The following is a 23,713-nucleotide window of genomic DNA, read 5'->3' on the forward strand; positions in this document are numbered from 1 at the left end:
GTTTCTCCTTCTACCAAGTAGGTAGAGTAGTGCTGACGTGCTTTATAAAGGACTCAAAGGACCATGAGTAAAAGGTGTATTGTAGCACCATGATTTTGTCTGTTGTTGGCATTCTATTTTTATATGCAAGGAAAAGCACACTGTGAGTTGCCCCAGATGCAGACTAGCAAATGGTCATGCCACACAGCACCATGGAAGAATGATCGTATCTTTCTAATACTTTCTGGTATTTCAGGAGTTGCAGGGTTGCATGTTTCCTGCATTTGTATTTCTGTTTATTTTAGCCTCCAGCAGGGACCTAGCACATAGACAATTAAGTTCCTGTTAGAAGCGTGGTTTCGTTTTAGCAGCAGTCAGTACCGGGCAGCACAACTTCCCTCTCGCGTACTCTGCATACGTCACACTGCCCTGCATGGAAGCCTGCACCTTTGGTGCGGGACACTGCAAGCCTGGGAAGCAGTCCCCTCTCCCCATAAATTTCATCACACCTGCTGGGACAAGATCTTAGAAGAGTTTCTGAGAATTACCGAAGGAGAGAATAGTAAGTTTGGGAAAATGGACTCTTTGGGGTGCTTCTTTTTAAATTATATCTATTTATATATATATTTAACTGTAAGACTTTCAGTGTCCATGTGTATTTCCTTTGTGTATCTTGCTAAAACAACATCCCTTCTGATGCTAAGGAGCCAAAATAGCTCTTGAAAGGTCTAGTACTAAACTGGGAAGTAAAAGTAAGTTTTAAACTTATGTATTCTCCTTTTTTTTTTTCCCCTTTTTTAAATGATAGTTTTCTGAAGGCAGAGATTAGTACTATATTACAGCTATTACTATTAATATTCCCACTTAATTTTTGTTCCGTCCTTTGTGCGATCTAGTTAGAAAACTCCTAGGAAGTGTGTTTGAGCTAATACGGAGTAAGGCTTTTGTCTTTTCAAACAGGAAATAAAACAGTTGAAACGATTTGGTAACACCGGTAAGTGCTTTGTGTATATTCTTCAGCTAATTTGTGCACCAGAGACCACTGGTAGCTTATTAATGCTTTATATTGTTTATCAGGGATATCTGGGAGCCAGACTGTGTGAAGTAGTAGAAGTTGAGCTGATGCAACTAAAGAATTGGTTGTTTCTTTGGTAGTTGTGCCATTGCAACATTGTGCAACAGTCTAGCTCTTGATCTGAGAAAAATTCACTTGTTGACTGCCTTAGGCAGTACAGGAGAAATAAAACACCTCTTGACTTTAAAATAGACAAGCCTGTTGATCTATGATGTTCTCAGATAACGAGGACCAAATTATGCTATTTCATAGAATCATAGACTGGTTTGAGTTGGAAGAAGCTTGAAGACCGTCTACTTCCAACCCCCTGCCATGGGCAGGGACACCTTCTACTTGACCAGGTTGCTCAAAGCCCCATCCAGCCTGGCCTTGAACACTGCCAGGGATGGGGTAGCCACAGCTTTTCTGGGCAGCCTGTGCCAGGGCCTCGACACCCTCATTGTGAGAAATTTTTTCCCAATGTGTAATCTAAATCTCTAGTTTCATTTGAATAATCAATAATTAAACCCCACTTTTATTTAAAAATGTCATCATGAAATGCCTCTACAAAATGTATTCAAGCGGTTGTCTCCTACTATGATCTCTTCTGTATATTACTCTTTGAAAGGCTGCTGTCTAGGACCAAGCCTCGCAGTAATGCAGCTTGCCACATGAAGGACTGCTTGCAAATGCTAATTATTAGTAATAAGCAACGAGTCTATTAAATGCTAAGGAACTGCAGTTCTCAGGCTCTGAAATGGCTGTAGGAAATCAGTGTCAATAAATGTGAGGTAAAACACATGGGGGGGAATCAATACTAGCTCTACAGGTAAATGATGGGCTTTGAGTGGTGTGGTGTTGTTTTAGGAATAAGATCTTGGGGATATAATAGATAGTTACATTAAAGTGTCAGCTCTGTGCTCGGCAGATCAAAAAAGCAAATAGCATTAGGAATTAGGAGGAGAGGAACTGAGAACAACATTGTGAATACGGTGGTGCACCTCTGTAAATCTGAGCAGGTCTGATTCCTAGCACTTCACCAAAGGCTGTGATGGCACTGGAGATTGTTCAGAAGGGGGCACCCAGGAAGATCAAAGGTATTACGGATTGGTTTCCCTGTGAAGGACAACTGAGATGAAGTCTTTGCTTCCTCAGGTTTGGCAAGAAGTGACTGTGAAGGTGTAGACATACATATCTGCTACTCCATGCAGACATATAACTTGAAGTAGTAACATAGTGACATGAAGAATGTGAGTCAGTTTTCTCCTTTGCACTGTGCATACTAGGGACCTTCAGGGAAAGCTGGAAGGTGGCATGTTAGAGCAAGCAACAAGTTGGTAGTGCTTCATGCAAGGTAAAGTCACAATCTTTGGCTCCTCGCTGCTGAATGGTGATACACATATTCAAAGGGTGAATGGGAAGTTCATAGGAAGTAAATATGTTGACAGCTTCTTAATACTAGGATCCCAATTTTAATGTAGGAAGGCTGGACTGCAGGCTATTGAAGAGTTTCAGGAAAGTATCTGTATATGCTTGCTCTCTTCATGGGTTTTTTTTCATCCTAATTTTCTGCTGTAAGGGACTGGATACTAGACAAGGTCCCCCAGTATAGCAATTTTAACACTCAGACTGAGTAGGACACACAGTTCTGAGGCCTTAGAGGATATTACCTTATGCAATTGCAAATTATTAATTTCAGGTCTTTTCTTACAGGCCTCCAAACTTTAATTTAAAGAGCGGCTTCTGATGTTTGGATTCCTTGGCCAAAAAGAGACCAAGGATGTGGCAGGCAGTACAGATCACTTAGATGTGTAAATAGTCAAAGGAAGTAAGAGATGTACAAGTTGAGTTAGTGTAAAATCAAAGCTGAGTTAGTGTAAGCAGTGGTTTCCGCAGACAATTACAGAAGACTTACGAGGAGGACTTCCTAAGGTGCAACAGCTGTCAGAAACCTAATTTCAAAGTAAGTTGTCCTTAGATTGCTCTGTATTAATTAACTTTTCTCTTTCAGTTAGTTTCATTTGGGTAGTTTAATCTCAGATAGTGCAGCTGTTCCTTAGGCACTAAATGACTTCATTCTCCTCAATTTTACCAAGAACCTTTTTAGAGAGAGCTTTCAGTTTTGCAGCCACCATAATGAAACCAATTCTCTTGTGACCCTTTCTCCTGGTGGCTTGCTGGGAATTTCATGCCTAATTTGTTTTGCCAGATTGATGTGCAAAAGTATCCAATTGCTATTTTCTATCAATATTCTGACTGAAAAATGCAAGTCAGGGAGCCTTGAGAGGCAGGGCTGCTAATACGGGCATCTTGGGTATACAGTAGGAGTCGTCTCCTATAGGCACCTCTAACAAGGAGCATCTCATATTCTGTTAAAAAAGAACAAGAAGAGTCAGCCTTCCTTCTCCTACAGTGGCCTCTTTACTTTCTCTGGCTTCTGCTGTCCTCCAACACAACTCCTAGCTGGTCTGCAAAACCTCAACCACAGTTTTGGGTTTGTTGACAATGTATTTTCACTGTTGTATTCTGTATTGTCATTCTACTTTCATTTGAGGACATGTGGGTTGGGAAGGAAAGTCATTCCGCAGTCTGTGTTTAAAATAAAATAACCTTTAATAAGCCATGCAACTTCACCTAACATGAAGATGGGGTTGTCTATCCAGAAATATGCCATATTTCCCCACAGCTCTACCAGATGGTCTAATAAAGGGAACTGCTTGTGTTTATAAGCTTGTCTCAGTAACTTACCTACTGTATTCTTCATTTAATACTTCTTAAGTATTGGTTATTTTCATAGCAGATATCCATTGATACCTTGGAAGTGAAAGCTTGTTAACTTCAGTTGAAATAGGGTTTTACTAATCTAATTCAGATGAAACAGAATTAGAAAGAATTAAGGCAAGTTTTAGGACTGTTGAGGCTTTTTGATGATTAACAGGAAAAAGTCTTTTTAACTTCTTTTTTCTTTACACACATTTCAATACATTTTCAGACTTTTTCTTTTAAAACAATCCACCAGTGATGAAATAGTAACAAAAAAAACCCCTTCAGTTTATTTTATTCTTAGCATCAATTTTGATCTTTACATGCCTTTACTCATGTTCCTTTTCCCCATAATTTTTACCAGTTTATCGTGAGTGAGAAAAAACAATGGATCCAGACTTCTTAAATGCGTTTACACAGCCTGCTGCAGTTGATCAGTTCCTAGCTGAGAACATCATTGCTCAAGGTACGTACTTTATGAACTAGGACAGAAAAAAGTCCAAAGAATGACCTGAAGAAACAAACAGAAAATACACAGTACAAATGGACTGTGTATTTTCAGCAGCAGTCCCATGGTTTTATAAGCAGCAAGTAAGATCTGTGTGTGTTCTTTGGCTGCTGATTCTCTAGAGGCAAATCTTGAAGGAGCAACACAAATTTTAGCTGGTTCTTTAGCTGAAATTTAAATTTCACGTATAAAGATCTGACCAAGTTTGTTTTCCTCTTTCCAGAATATAGTAAGATCTGTGTAGATCTTACTTATTTGAATTACATTGAAGCATAGTTTCCAACATATACCATTTTCTCATTCAGAAGTTAAAAAATGTCAGTGTTGCTACATATGGCAAGTAGCAATACTGGGTAATACTAAACTGATAGCTGATTTTACAGCAAACTCACATTAGTCATACTTGAAAATTGTAATGGATCTTGTTTGCTTCCTTTCATAGGTGAGAAGAAGAAATTCATAAAACCAACCTCAAGCAACAATCCCAAACTGGAAGAATTAAAACTGGTACCATTTCTTTTACTGTATTGTTTAACACTCACCTTAAGTTTTAACCTGTCGTGTTAATGCTAAACCCTGTAAATTACACAGCTGTTTGGTCTCCGTCCCCCACTCTTTATGGATGGGGATGAGCTCTGCTTTTGGCACTTGGGCTCCACACAAGTAAACCAGAGCTTCAGCTTAACCACAATGCCAGGATGGCTGGGACCATACAGAACCAAGCTACAAATGCCTGCATCAGCCAAGAGTGGTCACTGCTGTGTGTAAAGTGGAGTGTAGATTTAAAACCTGAGTTTTATCTTATATGATACCTCTCCTAACCTGGGATGTGAGCCACACTGGAAGTACCCAGTCGATACTTCATTGTAATTATAGTGTAATAGCAATAAGAATCCAGCTGGAACTGTGACTGAAAGCAACCCTATATCAGCATTTACTGTGACTAAAGAGATGTGTAGATACTTGCAAGTTTGCTACCCTGATCCCATGATAACAAGTTTTAGGATTGCTGTGCTGATTTGCATTAGTCTTCTGTCTTCTACCTCCAGTGGCAGCTGGCTCGGCTGCGATGCAGCGTGACAAGGATAGCGTAGAGCAGAGGGAAAAGGGATGACGGATGTCCAAGTCACCAAGAATTCAGGAGAAAAGCTTTCAAGTTGTTGTATAGTGTGTTGTCTGCTTGAGGTAACTGTGAAGAATGAATCCTATTTCACAGGAAAGCATTTTATTTTGGAAAATCTCCCCTGTGTATTCAATCACCATGTGTCTCTAATGGTACAGCCCAGGGGAAGGCTAGCATACTGATATTTCCTGGAAGAAAAGTGGCATATCTCTTATGAGACCAGCACTTCTTGTGTTACGGAGATATTAGAATTGTTATAAATATGATGTAAACCAGCTTAGGCTATTTGCTGGTGTGTGTATATTGTGGCATTCATACATCCATAAATATGTGCATTTCTTGATTATGTTTTCTTAAACCTTTGTGCACATTTGATGAAAAAGATTTGATTTTTGTGTCAACCTTTCACAATGTTTTTATACAAAAGAGAAAGTCTGAAAGGAGGTGCTGCAAAATGCAATTATGTTGCCTACAGAGATACTAAATTTGTATCTGCCAAAAATGGAGAGCTTTCCTCAGTTTATGAAGATTTCTGTGAGCTTCAGTGCTTAATCCGTTTCCTGTCAAGAGACTCCTGAAACAATGTTCTTCACTGTCTCATTTTTTTTCTTTGGATGACGAGGAGGTGGAAATTGGGTCTCAAGAAACGAAGTCCTCTGGATGGCCATTGGTGCCACTGGTTGCCTTCTTAATATAAAGAGTTCATTACTCATCCAGAGAAGAGATTGGGATGGGGGAGGACAGGGAGGTATCTTCAAGGGAAGGGTAAAGGGAAGAAAAGAAACTTGCTTGGGAGAAAGACGCTGTTCCACTGCACTTTTGTTTTGAGGTAGCTTTGGGGAATTAAGGAATGCAAAATGGATTGCTGTGGTTACTGTAAGTATTGAACTGTAGCTAAAATAGAAGATAGTTGCATTTGAAGGCCAGTAGGAAACTTTTTTAGGCACAACACTCTGCTCTGCAGCTGAGTGGGGCCCCAACAACTGAACTGAAAGCCAAGTTGTGTGAGCTGCAGGCTGTGGATGTGGCTGTTTAAAGCCAAGACAGTAAACGAGTGATCTCATAGGTGTATACTCAGCAGTGCTTTCTGCTTTTCCAACTTCCATCTGGTTATGCCATTACATTTGTGGTACCCCTCTATCACTTACACATCTAAAGTGTCAATAGGTCTTAACCTGTTAAGCAGCGTTAGTTAAGAAGCATGGCTTTCCTGCTCTAGAAAATTCTTGTTACTTCTCAGCTGAGAAAGTATATTCCAAACACTTTGACAGCTTCTCAGTTCAGGCAAGTGCCATGCCAGGCCTTGTTTGTTTCTTGTGCGGTTTCAAGCTTCTCAGAGGTATTTTATGTTTCCAAATTGCTTTTTACATTTTTGTTAATGTTGGCTAAATTACAGAGGTCTGCTGTGAATTTTCGCCTCTGTTTACGGTGAGTGAGAAGGATATTACCCACACAACAAACTCCAGACACTCACTTGTAGCAATAATAGAAATACAAGCAATACCCATCCCTTTTCTGAAAGGTTCTTGTTAACAGCTGGCTGTGGCTACTGCTTTTCAGTTCTGCTTCAGCAGGTCACCTTCCGTTTCTATTGACACATGGATAAAACACGTGCTTGGAGAAGCGCAGAGGAGCTCCTTCAGTCTTCCACATAGGAGCACAGTGCAAAAGGAAGGGGCTGCAGAGGCAAGGGATGTAACCGGGAAGGTGATTCCTTTCCAGATGTAGATAGCCCTTGGCTTCCCAAGCAGCTTCCCCTTGCAAAGGCAGGAAGGATATTGAAAAGGGTGATAGGAAGACTGCCACATAAGAAAGTGAAGTAAACAAAATGCTTTTTCCAAAAAAAAAGTATTTGGAGACAGATTAGGACAAAATTGCAGAAAGAAAAAAAAATAGGAGAGGGAAGAAAGCAGTGCTAGTAACACGAATGACTACAAGAAACAATGAAGAGAATAAGTGAAGCCACTTTTCTTACAAACTTTTGTTTGACTGTTGAATTTGTGTGAATTCTGTGACGTCTAATGAAGGCAGGGGTTGGGAAAAGTGCTCTGCAGCCTCTTTCCTGATGGAAGTGGGAGTAGGATCTGTCTCTCCACCTGTATAACTGTTTCTACAAAATTCATAGGAATTTGTGAGATGTCTATTTCACTTGAAAATTAGGGAGAACTGATACTTCGTTTCCCTTTAAAAAACAATCAAAAAGCACAAAGGAAGTGGAGGTTGTAATCAAACCAAAGTGTAAGATAAAGGACTAATGAGAAAGGTGAAACACAATATAGCACTGAGTGCTGTACTCTAAACAACAAGAATATAATTGCCAGCTACTTTGTTTTCCTTCACAGTTATTGATTGACTGGATTAACACAACTCTGAAAGAGGAACACATAGTAGTTAAAAGTCTGGAAGAAGATCTGTATGATGGGCTGGTACTTCATCATCTCTTGGGTAAGCTGCTGTTCTGGAACACATCGTGGAGTTACTTCTAGATCAGAGAATGAACCTCACAAATTGCAATCTGCTGGCGTCTTACTTCTCGCTAATGGAGAAAGCAGTCCACTGGGAGCCATCTCTGATAATTGCAATTCTGAACAAATGCCTGATGATCCACTATTGGTTTATGTAATTATATTTCTTCTAAGAAAGTCTTTTTACCTGCTAGTTAACATAATAGAAAGGTTAACTTTGAAGTGTGAAATTACAGTGCTTCTAAAGGGAAGGAGGGCTTCATAAACCAGGAGCACAAAGGTGATTTCTGATGCTACCAGAAGCATTGGATGGAATCAGCACTATAATTTATATGTTTTCCTTCTATTTTTTTTTTTTTTTTTTTAAAGAAGGAAAAAGTAGGTCTTAAAGCACTGGGTTGGAATGGGAACAGATGGAAATCTAATAGGCTCTCTACAGTATGGAGTGCTTGCATAAAAACGGGACCTAGGAGCAGCCTGTTGTTCTATTTCTGTTTCTCCATATCTCTTGTTCCTACTTCGTTTTTCTTCCCTCTTTCACTTTTTTTGGGAATGTCTTTGAAATCATATCTCTTTTTCACTAAAGCTGAGGGCAGCAGCATGAGCAGGATTGGCTTATTTTCACAGTTTACTTGCCTGAGCAACAAGCTGGGATCTCTTCTATATATGTGAGTTGATGTTGCCTGTGTACACCATTTACAGGAAAGATGCACTCATTGGATTCCTGTAGCTTCTACTAGGAAAAGGAGGAACATGGAGTGCTAAGATGGGGGCAAGTAATAACTTGAGTCCTCTCCCTTTTTCAGAGTTTCACTGATTTTATTGAGGCTTTCAGAAAGCACAGGATGTGGGTCTGTGGTATTGAAAACTTAAAATGAGAATTCGTGTGCTTTGCTGTCATTTTATGTTTCTTTTTTTTTTTTTTTTTTTTTTTTCTTTTTTTTCCTTATGGTGGTGTTAAAATACATCCTTCTCCTTCCTTTGGACTCTGTCAAAGAAAACCTTGGATCTCTCAAGCTGGATGTTGACAAGATCGCATTAACAGAAAAAAAGCAGCGACAGAAACTCTCTGTGATTCTGGAAGCTGTGGCTAAGTGTTTGCAACTGGAAAAAAGCCAGCTGAAATGGAGTGTGGAATGTAGGTGCAGAAGTGAAATTGGAGAAAATCATCCACAACAGGGCTTCCTCTGCTGTATGGCTGCTATGAGGCAAAGGGGTGGCAGAACACTGATTAAATAACCTGTTTTCAATTGCTAGTTGAATCAAAAGTGAGACAGGACTAAGTGACCCTGACTGGATCATGCGAGCCACATCCTCTAAGTGTGTGGCTTGTGGACCACTTCATACTCCTCATCATTTGTGTGTATGTCTCACAAAAAGGACTTTTAAGGTGTGTTATTGCTGAATTGTGGTATTACAGAAACTGCAGTCTGATGTCTCACCTGTGTTATAGCCCTCTCTGACTTTGGGATCCTCTGCACAGGGAGAATTTATGACTTTAAAGTGAATTTATGATATTACTTGGTTTGCACGCTAACCGTTGTTTTCTTTCTTTACATGGAATAGCTATCTTGACAAAGGACTTAGTGAGCACACTGCATCTTCTGGTTGCAATAGCAAAGCACTTCGAACCCAACCTGGCCATGCCTCCAAATGTTCAAGTGGAAACAATCACCGTTGAGGTAATTATAGTGTCAATATTTGTTACAGTAGATCCTAGAGACCTTCTAGCAAGACTAATTTGCTTAGAATTAGGGAGAAATGTATGTGTAGCTGTGAAAAAGATATTTGTATTCTGTGAACTGTGCCTTTTAATGTCAGAGTTTGTTGGTCTAGACTATAATGTTCTCAGTTCAGATGCTGTCTCTTTAAAAGGTTAGAAATACTATGCTGGTTTTTCTCCTTGATCAAAGGAGTGATCCAAACAGAAAACAGCTGTTGATCTCTGTAAAAAAAGGAAAAATAACAAATTCTGCTGTTAGTATCTCTAAGTGTTTTAAAATAGAAGCCTGCACTCGTAAGTCATGGTACTGATATAATGCTGAGGGCTTATTTCTTTTGGGGAAGGAGGTGTTTACTCCCCTTCAATTGGGGTCACATTTTGGTATTTTTCTCTACAAGCTGAGATCTACGTGTTTTCTTCCTCTATTTAGTTTCTTAAAGTCAACTCTGGGACTTTAGGAGAACATCAGATATTCCTCAATTTGGGATATAATTGCAAAAATGTGTTACAATTTTAACAGAGGGTTTGTAAATCATTGGTGTTGTGAGCCAAGTGCATGGTCTGTATGGCATGACCTAGCACTGTTCCCTCTTTGGAGCTGATCATAACTGGAACTGAAATGAAGCATGCCTTTGAGTTACCTGTGTCACTTCAGGAGGTTTAAATGTGTCCTGAAGGGACAGCTTCTTCTAGGGCTTGGTTCTGCGAAGGTAGCTGTTGTGGCCCCAACCCAGCTGAGCATTTCAGCAGAGAAGTGGTCTCTCTGATATCTAATGGGACTCCAAATGGTGAATTTGGAGCTGCCCATGCTCCTGTCGTGTGGGTTTGATCTGTGACAACCCAGCCCTCCATCTCGTGCCTTATGGGCCTGAGGGTGCCTCAGCAGATGCTGCTGTGAAACTGCAGCATCGGAAAGGGCTGTTCACCCTGAGACAGAGAAGGGGTAATGGAAATAACAGGGTTATGGTAGTGAGCTGATCCCCCGTAAGAAGAAATCAATGCCCTTGATGGGAAAGGTAGTCATTAGGTCAAAAATGAGGAAAGCTCCTAAAGGCACAGCTCAGAAGAGGGGACAAAGGCTGGAAGGGGGAAATGTTGAGAAAACCCAAGGCAGACCAGAGAAGGCCTGGCCTTTCTGCAACGTGTGCCTGCAGGAAGGACCTGTCTTGCTCTGGTGGGGCTGGGTGCCCTCTTCTTCAGCGATGAGTTGACACAAAGGAGTTGGCTCAGCATGTAAACAGAGAATGTTTTTCACTGCCTGAGAAAGCAGTGAAAACCAAAGACTTTTCTATGATGAGATGTGTGCCAGGTGTCTGAATAAAGCAGTATGCTTGCCCATCCTCTGCTGTCTCTTTAGAGTGACAGCTGGATTGAAGCTGTTCTTTTGATGCTATGTGGAGTACTAAGATCTATATACAGGAAAAAACATGCAAGAACTTAAGCAGATATCCCACATGGCTTCAAAAATAGTAAGAATTGCCATCCTAAATCTGAGCAACCCACCAAACCTCTGCAGGGGGGATTCATCTATGGGTTGCAGGCCATGGTGTGAGGTGATTATAAAGCAGAGATGACCACCTCCAGTCCTGCAAAACTGAGAAATGCATCAAGCTGCTTTGTGCAGGCAGTGATTTCCTTTATATAATATAGTATAATCAAGACTCCAGGCGAACATGCCAGCCTCTGAACTTCACCAGCTGAGTAACCATGTACCTCTCCTTTGGCTTCCTCTTATGGGGAAGTAAGTAATGTATGTTTGAAGAGTAAAGAGAGCAGAAGGGAGCAGCAACCTCTCAAACTGCCTGTAGAGATTGTACTGGACTTCTTGAATAAATGCCCTCTGGTAATCATTTAAGGCAGCAAACAGGTCATGAAAGCCTCATTAATGGTTACAGGGTGGGGGTTTTTTGTGTAACAAACCCAAAAGTATTTATTGTCCTTTCAACAGAACACCGCCAAAGGATTAAAGACAGCAAATGCAGTGGAAAATATCACAGAGAACAAGTAAGAGGGGATATATCTGTTTTTTACATTGTCAATCAGAAAGGAAATACTGTGGTTTTTTTCCCCTTTATAAAAAATAGCTGGGGATTGTGATGATGACAAAAACCATAAACCCAGGTGTGCATATGTATGCAAACTGTTTCTCTGATTTCTTTCCTTTTTTCGTTTCTTTCCCTTTTCAGATTTGATATTATGGTATAATGCCCTTCTTTACTCTTTATATAAAATAACCTGAAATAATGTGTATGATCATTTCTGAGGCTGTTTGTCATAACCATGGAATATAATAATAAAAATCCAGTACTGTAAAATTACCTGTCCCAGACTAAACTGGAAATTTTCTGAAGCCACAGTGGTTTAAATCTACTTTTATTTTGTTGCTATGGTGTCATTAAATAAAGATAAAGGAGGCAGTTCTGTTCTTATTTTACTGTGAAAGAAAAGACTGAGCTTGCTGAGTTTGAAAGGTACTGTCATTATTAAAGGAGTCAAGTAGCAGTATCCTATTTATATGTTGAGAAAGTATGGATGTAATTTCAAGAGCTAGAAATGGATTTGCCTACTATCTTTTATATAGAATCATAGAATCATAGAATAGTTATATGATAGAACATCTTCAAATTCTACTATCATGAGCAGCATAGTGGAAGAGAATATTATGGGTTTGGCTTATAAAATAAGTGTTCATTGGTTTGTGGGCCAGTTAAAATCTCATATACTTCCAAGAGTCTGCACAGTTATACAGTGTACTTAAAAATGTTAGAAAGTTACTCTGACATAAAGCTAATGGCACTTTGTACTGTATCTCCTGCTTTACAAGACAGCTGATGGCCCAGATAAGCTTTGCTTGTGAAAAAGATTAGTTCTGCTGAATGCTTTTTCTAATTCTTGCTTTTTATTGCACTTCTAGGGAGAATTTAGAAGCACAGCCAAGTAAGTACAGGCATTGCCAAATTCAGTGTTTTACTGTTATGTGCTATTCTATACCACATTCTGATCATTTCTCAGATAAAATCAGTATTGCTGCCACTACAGTTAATAGAGATTCATGAATTTCTCCTAGTGTTTTTTTTTCCAAATGTCTTCTGTTAATGTCTGTTCATATCAACACAACATAGTTCAGAAATTGGGTGGTCACTTTGCCCAGGACTACAGACAACAGATGGGAGGTGAGACAAGAAATGAAACAGTCGGTTGATGATCCAACAGAGAAGACCTGGCTGGGGGGCAAAGTATGTCTTGGATTTACACGTTGACCTCATTCACTGTTGGAACTATTTACGAGCATAATGTCTTGAGAATTGTGTGTCTTGTTGCTACCACTTTCAATGTAGTTTCCTTTCTGTAGTTTGCAAATGAAATTCTGAAGTCTACTGGTACTTGACTATGGATGGCAACTCAGTAAAGCCAACATCCCCAGAGTTTTTATCCTTAGGGCTTTCGAGGGCTGTGAAATACTTGAGGTGAAAAATGTCCATCTGGGCAGAGCCAGCAGAAGGTTGGGGCACTGCTTCAGGCTTCCATGTGAGCTACTCTTCCTTGCTGCAAGGAAGCACGTTGCATCCCCAGTGGATCAAGGCAACTGTTTTAATTCTCTGCTGTGCCCTTTATGTTAGCATTTTCATCCTTTGCAGAGGTGCAAACTGTCTCATTTAGTACATATTTATCATTTATTCCACTGAGTGGTCTCTAATGTGAGCTGTAATTATGAAAAAAACCCTCTGTAATTAGGTGTTTCTTACAGTAAGCTGATTCTGCTGTGAAGAGAAATCTGAAATTCACTCTTCAAAATGTTCCCTCTCTCCATTTTTGACACAGCTTGCTTAACAGAAAGAAATCCCAAAGCGTGGATCCAGAAGAGGGCTCTCTAGTTTGCAAGACTGTTGAAGGTTTCAGACTGTTGCTCAGTGATTTGTTTGATGGATTCACCTATTCCCTAACGTTGCTCCTGCGCAGCCCCCTAACAGGGAGAATGAAGAAACCAGAGGAAACCTTTTTGCGGCAGAGGCTTCTCTGTTGCTGGCTTCTGGGAGGAATCTTCCTTAAGCAAAGCTGCCTTCACTTTTGTGTACTGTTGAAACTAGTTCTCCATTTAGTTATGCTGCCAGAGTGCCCTTGATTTTTAAGGATGTTTTGAATACCTTATTCATGCTTGAAGCAGAGCAGTCTTGTGGCCAGGTTATCGTGAAGAGATGTGTCCTGTTCTTCCTGAACCTGGGCAGAAAATGGAGGTGAGGGTGGGCATGCACAAGGATTTCAATGAATCCCATTTCCTTGGAAATCCTTAAACTCGTGCTAGTTCTCTGTCGCAGCACTGCTGACGCTGGCTCAGTGCCTGCTTTTAAACTGGATGGCAGCACTGGTTATTTTTGAGGTCTGTGAATTTGCAGTGGAAGGGCAGTGTCTCCAAACCCAATATCAAGTTTGTGTTTTTTTGAAGGAAGGGGGCTGGTTTGCTGCAAATTTGATGAGACTGATGTTTATGTTAAAATGTGTAGCTGTTCTACTCAGCTTGCAGTATTTTATCCCAGAGGTTCAGGGTTTAAAAAAAAAAAACAAAACAGAAAAAGAGGTAAACTGTAGAGAAGTGGAACTTAGCCATTGCTCAGGCTGGTGGCAGCACAAATCTTGAGAACCTCTACAGGCAAAAATTACAGAGGTGAATGAAGTAAATTGTGTCTCTGATGTAGTCAGGCTGAAGGGAAGCCACTCACCCTGTCCTCTGAGAAATACAAAAGCAGGAATTTTCCCCATCTCCCTGTGGCTCTCTTCCTCCTTGACTTATAAGGTGTGAACCTTCTGGAGCCACTTTAAATCTCTGATCTGACAGGTATTCCAAATAATGACAATTGATGTTGTTTTGATACAGAAGATGATGCCTTTGATGAATTATTTAGCTGTGCTCCAGATAAATTGGATGCTGTAAAAAAGGTAATTTACTTTTTTAATAGACATCAAAATTTGTAAAGTAAACCGTATTTTTTTTCAACACCAAAAAAGAAGTTATCTTTTCTTCCACCCTCTCTCCCCATTCTGTTTTCTTTAGGTATTATTGCAATTTGTCAACCAGCATGTTGGAAAATTAGGACTAAATGTGAAAGACATCAGCTCTCAGGTAGCCTGCTCTAAGCTGCATGTTAACCATGTTTTGTCAGCTGTCAGTGTTTACTCTCACCATTAGGATTCCTCCCTTTTGCGGTAGTAATTTGAAACATGGCAACATAACAATTATTTCTAGCTTCAGGTTGAGATATCAGGCTTCAGTCTCTGAAGTTTCTAAAGGTAATGAGTAATGAAAAAATATAACTTTGTATTGAGTGGTGCCTTTGTAATGCTATGGAGGGTAATTTTGAGAGTCTGCTCAACTCCTGTGGGTACTCTTTGTGTCAGGATGGAAATAAAGGTGTTCTGACAATTAAACTGAAAGCCAAGCTGATTGCTGGTGCTTAGTGATTTTTAATGCTGGATTTGCTTCACGGTAGGAAGGCCTGATTTTCACTGCATTACAAAGTCCCATCCTCTGACTCGGGATAAACCGCCCTGAGTGCTGATAAAGAGGGGCACAACTGCACCTCTGCTGTCTTCCTCCACTGCTGCTGCCTCCAGGGAGGGTGGACGGCAGCTCATGCAGAGCCGGGGAGCTGCAGCATCCTCCCTGCACCTCTCCAGGGAGCTAGTGAGCGATGGGAGATGAGCTCAGGGGTGTTCCTCGCGGCTTTTTCATTCCCTGCTTCTGCAGACACGCATGCAGAAATCAGCTCACTGACCTTGCTTTACTCCAAGAGTTGAAAACCTTGGTGCAGGTGCAGTCCCTGCCACTTATGCCATGCGGATGAAAAGCAGAGCTGTGCTCTCATGCTCTTCTGGGTTTTTCTGGTGGGTAACTGTGAGAAAGGAAGTTTCACAAGTGTTTTGTCATAACAAACGCTTACAGGCTGCCCAGGGGGTTGTGGAGTCTCCCTCCCTGGAGACATTCAAAACTCACCTGGCCACGTTCCTGTGCAACCTGCTCTAGGTGGCTGTGCCTTGGCATGTGGGTTGGACCAGATGATCTCCAGAGGTCCCTTCCAACCCTAATGATTCTGTGATTCTGTGAAATCTCAGGCAGTGGGCACGATTTTCTTTTATTTATACTTACACATTTGTCGCTTGTGGTTGTCCGTAGTCTCTTTACATCTGGAATAGTTTGTTTTAATAGCTGTCTTTTTACAAGGTCATATTTTCACTAACATGAACTTGGGAGCCTTATGTAACTAAATGCGAAGTTCACTACAGAAGAGGTTGAGAGAGCTGAGTCATTGGGCTGTCTGCTTGCCAGAGTACCATTTAAATTCCTTTATTGCTAGAATGGCATTTATCGAAGTAACTTGCTAAAAGCCAACGTAATAAATAGTATTAAGATCATTCTTCATCTAGTTTGCAGATGGAGTTATCCTGCTTCTGTTAATTGGACAACTGGAGGGTTACTTTCTGAATTTAAGGCATTTCTTCTTGACTCCAGCCAGCAGCATGGAGATGGTAGGTTGTTATTTAGTTGCTTAGAGCTTGAAGCTTCAAACGTCTATTTAGTGCTTCTGTATGTCAGTTAAACAAGAGCTCTAAATTGCTGCTGCTGCATGTGAAGTCTTAAGCATTTAGCATTTGCAGGATAGTGGTTTGGGACAGTACAAACATATGCGCTGCATGTTAAAATACCTTAGAACAGGTCAATATCTTCTTCAAAGTTAGTTGTTATCTCACGGGAGGCAAACTATTGTTACTTGCATTTTTTTGGCAGGGGCATGCTTCTGAAGCCTTCTAGTGAAATACAGAGGGTGAGGACTTGGTATGCTGTCTGTTACAAGTCTATCCTGTAAACAACATTTTTAAGTGGATGACACCCCTTGCATAGCAGAACTGGATCTCTATAGGTTTCCTTAGGCTATCCTAAAAATATACCTTAATCAAGACATGAACAGAACATTTTGAGGGCCCCCTTTGTGCTTCGGAAGCTCTCAAGAGTTTACATCTTTTCCTTTCCCAAGGCTGGGAGCTGTAACCTACCCAGCCAGAGTAGAGGTTGACACCTTTTTCATTGCTTTAAAAGAACAAGCTGACATCAGCCAGATGCCAAATACCCCCACCACAGATCTGGGATGTTATCTATTTTGAAATATTTCGGGTATTTTCAAATTGTGTCCACTGCAGGCAGAGATTTTTCATGTGGTCACTGAATAGCTCTGAAAATCTTGAAACCTATTTTTCCTGGGTTGTATTCAGGTAGATCTGTGAAGGTGAAATGTGTCAGATCCTTTTTGCTTGAGAACTGCCAGAGAAGAGAATCTCTCCTCTGGCGTGGTTTGCATTATAGCTTTCCTGCACAGACAAGACTTTCATCTGATTCCCAGCCTCCCTGCAGTTAATCTTCCTGGGCAATGTTTATTTGTAATGAAAATTCTCAAGGTCCTGTATTAATATATAAATACACCTGTGGAGTTTTTCATCAAAGCATTTGAAAGCACAGTTGCCTGAGACCTACGTTCAAATTCTGTCAAAATCCGTTGCTGTCAGTTGAGTGTTTAAGGTATTAGGAAAATCCAGAGTTTTTCAAATCTAAGAACAGGGAAAATTTATTTTGAAGGGTTGAATCAAACAAAATCAAAGCATTTCCCTGCAGTTGTTTTTCTTCCCTTTTGCCTCTTCCACTCACTTTTCAAATGTTTTTGCTCTGGTCTATTGACTTAGAAATAATTTTTTTAATATTTCCATTAACTTTATATAGAGGAATTTTTTTTTAATTTAAAATTTCATAGAAAATTTTTGGTTCAGCTCTTTTCAAACCTCACGGATCTTTTTCAAGAAATGAGATACTCCTAAATTTCACGTACAGATCAGAGCCCTGACTTCATAGTTCTTAACCTGCACATGCTGGTCATTGGCCTCAGAGAAAAATATAATGGGGTTGGATACTGGTTCAGTACAATTCTGTATGTCCTAGTAATTTCATTTTAGCAAAGTTACTTCCAAGTACTGGACTTATTGTTGAACAGTTTGCCATTTGTTTCTCCTCTGATGTTCATTGCAAGATGAAAAATGAGATGACAGTGTAACTAAAAATATTGAGCGACCGTAGTTCAACTGTCATTTGTACACAAAATACGTCTTTCAATTCCCCTGGGCTTTCTAACTCCCTGTCATTTTAGACATTAATTGGTACTGTAAAGTATGAAAATGAAACTTTTCCTGAGATTTAAAACATGTCACTTGTGTTATAAAAATGGTGACAACCACACGCACTGTTGTGATCGGTGCAGCACATCAACTTTTCATTCAAGCTGAAAGCTTGTGGTTGAAAGCTGGTGTGTACACTTCAGGAATCACAAAGAGGGGAAACTGGGATGGAAGCAGTGATTCTGAGGAGGAAACAGAAACAAGAAATAAGGAGGACAGCAGCCCACATTAGAGGGACAGGAGGGGTGAGGAAAGCAGGTGCAGAAATCCAGGAGGTGACTCACCTACAACTGTGAGAAGACAGCAGTGTGTGGGTAGGTTTGTTGCAGAGTTTTTCAATGTTTATCACCAAAAAATTAGGTTTACAAGTAATTGTAAAGGAAATCCATCTCTGGGCACTCCTGTGTATAGAAAGATGTGTATTCTGAGACAAAGAGTATCTTCACAGAATAGGTCAGGCTGAAGTTAAGGGTGAACTTTGCACAGTCAGGAAATGAAGATGATGATGATGGAGGGCCCCTCTGCTCATCAAAACTGTGTGAACTTGGTACTTTTGCCAAAAGAGGCCCAGAGCTGAAAAACCCTAAAAGTCCTGACCTCTGTCCACTTGTAAATCCTACAGAATTGTCCAGCTCTTCTGAGTCTGGAAGCACAGGTGGATGAAACAACTTACTTTTCTAGGTTTTCTTTCTTTGGTGATTATCAGTATTTCTGTCTGAAGATTTAATTTGAAATCTGCGTGTTGTTCCTTGCAAATGTCACACACATTACAGAGAGGGAAATGTGCCCCTTTTACCTGTGTTGGTTCATTAATGAAACATTTGATTAATTCATTCCAATCAGAAAATTATGTAGAACTGTATGAGCTTAAGCTCACCTGGCTGCTGACTATCAGAGGAAGAAAATAAGCCTGAGTCCAAACTGACAAATCTCAGTCTCTTGTAAGCCATACAACCAGGTGAAAAATAGATCTATTGCTTCACTTGAGAGCACACAGTTTTGCTTGGCTTATGCTTGGGGGACCCATGTGCTTATTGTCAAAAGATAATAGGCAACAGCACAGCAGTAGTTATGGCATGCCTCCCAAAGGATAAATTGCTCAGTAGCCTAAGGAATGTATGAAGAGACAATTTGAAGTTTGTTCAGGCACTGGGGGTATTTAAAAGATGCGTAGATGTGGCATTTAGGGACATGGTTTAGTGATGGACTTGTCAGTCCTGGGATGACAATTGGCCTTGAAAATCTTAAGGGTCTTTTCCAACCTAGATGATTCTATGATTAGAAGAAGGGAGCTTCCTAATTACCATCCAAGTAAACAACTACTCTTAAGCTGCTAGAAGGTAGTAATGGGATGTAATATTACTTAAAAAAAATCATTCATGACTACTGCATGTATGTGTGATGCTGCTTTTATGTGGGGAAAGTACAGAACAACCAGCAAGGAAAAATCAGAACCACCCCCCAGCCTTCCGTCATAGATGTGTGCTTAATTTCTCATGAGTAATATTAAGGATATCATCACCGTTTTTACTGTGTATAGACATCTTTATGTATTAAAGCATAAACTTTTAGCTCACAAATATTAGCTGATCAGAAGATTTGCAGTCTTTGTAACTTTGAATTAAATAAAGAGAACTTTTTCCTTATGTGTTTTTTGTTTGTACCAAATATGGAAAACATATGAGCATTGTTAAAGAAATAGAAATAAATTCCATGCATCTATTATATTCTGTTATGAATCTATCCTGTTTTCCCCATGGAAACATCCATTAACACAAGACTTTCACATGCAAGGTCTATTTTTAAATAAATGGATTCCTTTGCCCATCTCATGGGATACATTTTGTAGGAGACAAGATTTCACATCCAATTTTATATGATAATTGCTAGATATTGTGAAGAGCACTCCATCAAAACTAAGGAGACGGATATGAGTACATATTTATGAATCAGTATCTTCAGCTACTAAAAAAATACTTTTTAAAACCTCCTGGCCACTGCATTGCTGGGTGAAAAATATTTTCTGTTATATTGATCTTTCTCTCTTTCTCCCATCAACAGCTTCACAACGTTAACCTTGCATTGGACCTGCTGGCAGATGGAGGCCTTCTGAATTTTTCAGTGAACTCTGAAGGTGAGTCATGACATGCAAACTTGTCTGGAATAGAATTGCTAATATCTAGGCAAAAGGTAGGGGAATTGAAGAAAGTAGATTCTGCAGTGCGACACCGACACGTTTCATTCTATGGCTGCCCATAGCTCCTCATTCAGAATGAATTGTAATAGATCTGAGAATCATTTTCCAACAATATTTCTATACTAAAAATGTTGACTGTTACAGGTTTAGTAATTTTACACTAAACTTAAACTATTTAGTCAGTCAGTATTTGTTGAAGATTTTAAACAGTGGCAGCTCCTAGGGAAATTACAGCAGCTGCGCTGGACGGGAAGTTATTTTTCTATTTCATAAGACAGTGCACTAAAACCAAGCTCATTTCATATGAGCAGATACCTTGCAGAATATGTCCTGAAAGTCAGAAACACTGATCACACTTTTCAAACCCAGAAGAGCTCATGCGCCAGTCTCCTGACTGTGAAATTCATAGGTTTTAAGTTGCTATTGTGCCTAGTTCAGACCTGGGAGCTGAGTCTTGATCTCCTGCATCCAAGTGAATGTTTTCATCACTAATTCAATGTGCATGCGTGCTTCTTTTGGATGCGTCTAATTTTCCAATGTAAAAAATGGTCCAAAGACAAATTTTTGACCAGCTCCTGGTGAGATGAGACACATGGTTATGTTAATGGATGGTGCTGTGACTGCTTAGCCTGACGCTTTGCAGGGCACATGACCTCACCCCATCATTCCTTCATCAAGCTCAAAAGCTTGTTGTTGACTAAAGAAATAAAATCTTTACTAAAAATAGAAAACATTGTCTCTTTCCTTTTACTTATTTAGGACCAAGTGGGTGCATGTGTTTAGTACATAACCCATGGCTTCATGGAAAGGGAAAGATAGAATTTTTGTTTTTTCTTTTATTTTCTTTTTCCACTAATGCCTTGGTGATGTCGGCAATTTGTACGATGGGCATGCATGAATTGTAGGCTTTTTGCCATATTGCATAGAGCTAGGAGTTTGGAAAGCTATTTATGTTAACTTTGAAAAGAGTAATCTGCATGAGCTCAGATCTCCATGCTGAGATCCACCTTTTGTATGAAGAGAGATAAACCTATGCTTTCTTTCCTTCCCTCTGGCTATTCTGCATTGCCTCAAACACAGAGTTGATCAGTAAAAGAAATACTGGTGCGAGCACCTGCAGATCCTTTAGCTTCACTGGGAAAATCCTCAGCTAGTGATTGAATTTAGTATGATTTAGGGGTAATTATTACAGCTACACTATTTAGACTTTACTAGTGTTTCATTATTAGTCTTTCTCCCAGTGATTTACAGCACTGTAAGAACAGTAGAACCTCAAAATCAGTTACCTTCTTCCATTGCAATTATTAAATACAAGAGCAGTTTATTTAGCCGAGAACATGAAAGCTGAAAACTAAATGTGAAAAAGAACACGGCCAATGGCAGTGAAACATAATGGAAATGTTACAACCGAAAAATAAAGTATCAACTAATTCCCAATATGATTCTTGCCATACAGGAATCTTTCAAAAATAAAATTGTAAAGCCCTAAATGATCCAATCTGTTCTCCGCTAGTGAAGAATTATTTCTTACTATGCATTTTTTATCCTGTCTTCCAACAAAAAACAATGCAGTGAAATGAACTTCTGCTTAAGTTCATTTAATGAATAATTTTTCTAGCTTTGTAGTTCCTGGTTTGCTTCTTGTTACAATTAGATTGTCTAAGTTTATAACTGAAGAAAGGTGGAAGATTGTCTTTGGCAATTGCAGTCTGTTTATATTCCAGGGATTGCTAATGGTTCCCATCTGGTTTTGTTGTTTCTGGTTTGTGTATCCACAGATATCGTGAACGGAGATATGAAGACTACAATGAGAATTCTGTATTGCTTGTATTCCAAATACAAATCCAAGGAAACATGAGGAGCAAGGCCAAGAGCTTGGGCTTTGGTTTTTGTTGTTTTTTTTTTTTTTTTTTTTCGCTATCATTTCATGATCAGATTTTTGGATTCCCAGCTCTGTTTGCCACTGTTTATGTGCATGCACTTGTGTCTGACACTTGCTGTATTAACATTGTATATGCAAGTATGTATTATGCAAGTTTTCACATAGGCCTGAGTAACTAAGTATGTGTGTGTCCAGGGCCAGTATACTGTGTAATTCTGTGACTGTAGCTCTTGCTACAGGCCCTGTCTCCTGTTCTGTCTGAGCCCCTTTAACGCTGAAAAGAAGTGCATTCTAGGCTTTGCAATCTTTGCTTCTGGAGGTGAATTTGGAAGCTGTAATTGCAACCTCCCCCTTTTCCTGCTTGAGTTACTCTAGAAACTAGAGAGTGGAAAGAGCCACCATGACACCTCTGGGAAGACGAAAACTGCAGACACACTTGAAATTCAAGTTCACAATCTTCTTTAGACAGATGGTCAGCTTTCTCAGACAAGAGGATGCCATATGCACAGGTAGCAGAGATGAAAGCTGAACTTACCAAGTGTCTGATAAAGTTCCACCGTCTGCCTGCTTAAATACGGAGAAGGGACTCAGAACAACATGCTGGCATGACACTGTGCTGTAACAGAGAGGTCTCCTGCACAGCTGTAGAAAGACGTCCTTGTTTCCTTGCCATGCTAATGCTGAACTGTGGCCAGCCCCAGCCTGTTGCAGCCCCAGTGTAATGTCTGAGTAGCAGGAATGCCAGTTCCAGTGTCAAGCATATTGTAGAAGTGGCTAACACGACCATGCTTTCTCTCCAATAAGAGATAGATAGATGTTGTCTTCCTCTGCAGCTGAGGCCATCATGGGTGGGAGTAATGAAACTCTCAGCTTCTGCCGCTTCTGACAGCATACTCATGCTGCAGGGACTCTGAAACCCCTCTGAGACTCTTGGCTGAATTTGTTCAGCAACTGTCCTCAAGTATCCCAGCTGGATGCAGTGAGGCTAGTCACAATTTATGTTAGCTGTCACCCTCAGTCATTGTTGGGGGTTTTAAATCAGAACTCCTTCAAAACCTCCATATATTTCCTCGACCTTAAAATTATGTCATGTTTGTGTTGCATAAAGCTTGAGATCTAATAAAAAAATGTTTTGATATTATTTTGGCTTCCATCTAAACTTATTTAATTTCCTGTCATCAGTGACTCTGGCATTAGATCTCTGATCTGATCCTCCATCTGTGTGTTAATGGGAAACCAAAGCTTGCCTAGTGCGAGGGCTGACATTTACAGATGAGAATTTGTTGTGTCTACCTGAAGATTACATGGCCTAAGAAAGATCCTTAGATAGCAATGCTGATAAGTCTTCAAGTCCTGCCTTTGATAATGGTAATACTGCACAGCTGCTGGAGGAAAGGATTCTGCAGACTGCCAAAGCCTTATCCTTTTTGCACCAATGATTACCTTGTTATGTTTTTACAGAGAAAAATCCAATGTGTGGTGCCAGTGTGCTGCAAGATCAGCTTGCTTCCCTAGCAGATGTTGGTTGTGTGTGCTGTTTTGAACGATTTAAATAAAGAATACTTGTCTTTTACATGTGCAAGTCTCCATATGTGTCTTGCTTTATTCCTTAATGGACATCAAACAGTCGAACAGGAGACATGAGAAGTGTGTTCTTGCTTCACAGATCCCTGCTGCTGTTGCTGTAACATGGCAAGCAGATTGTAGAATAAATCATTATTGAACAGATAAAACTGGGATGTGGGTTGTGGAGAGCAGGGGTGAGGGGGTAAAAGGGCATTTGGTGGTGATATAGTAACAGCATG

At 40.0% G+C, this 23,713-nt stretch overlaps 1 protein-coding gene across 1 annotated transcript; it reads left to right on the forward strand.

The window, feature by feature from the left end:
• The first annotated feature begins 308 nt into the window (after positions 1-308).
• PARVG (parvin gamma) lies at positions 309-23,345 on the forward strand. The gene is made up of 13 exons (XM_080635317.1): positions 309-541; positions 4,161-4,262; positions 4,747-4,811; positions 7,770-7,872; positions 8,890-9,030; positions 9,459-9,574; positions 11,564-11,619; positions 12,530-12,552; positions 14,489-14,550; positions 14,666-14,734; positions 16,036-16,137; positions 19,891-19,963; positions 21,805-23,345. The coding sequence occupies exons 2-13, from the start codon at positions 4,184-4,186 to the stop codon at positions 21,882-21,884; spliced, it is 969 nt and encodes a 322-aa protein (XP_080491443.1). The 5' UTR covers positions 309-541; positions 4,161-4,183; the 3' UTR covers positions 21,885-23,345.
• Positions 23,346-23,713: the final 368 nt, after the last annotated feature.

Source organism: Psittacula echo (genome assembly GCF_963264785.1).
Source record: "Psittacula echo genome assembly, chromosome: 1".
Classification (NCBI taxonomy): Eukaryota; Metazoa; Chordata; class Aves; order Psittaciformes; family Psittacidae; genus Psittacula; species Psittacula echo.

Bases quoted from the DNA above. Each gene is read 5' to 3' on its own strand.
- PARVG (XM_080635317.1), top strand. From the start codon at position 4,184: ATGGATCCAGACTTCTTAAATGCGTTTACACAGCCTGCTGCAGTTGAT. The intron at 7,873-8,889 runs GTAAGCTGCTGT...ACTCTGTCAAAG, and splicing joins GGTACTTCATCATCTCTTGG to AAAACCTTGGATCTCTCAAG. The intron at 9,575-11,563 runs GTAATTATAGTG...TCCTTTCAACAG, and splicing joins TGGAAACAATCACCGTTGAG to AACACCGCCAAAGGATTAAA.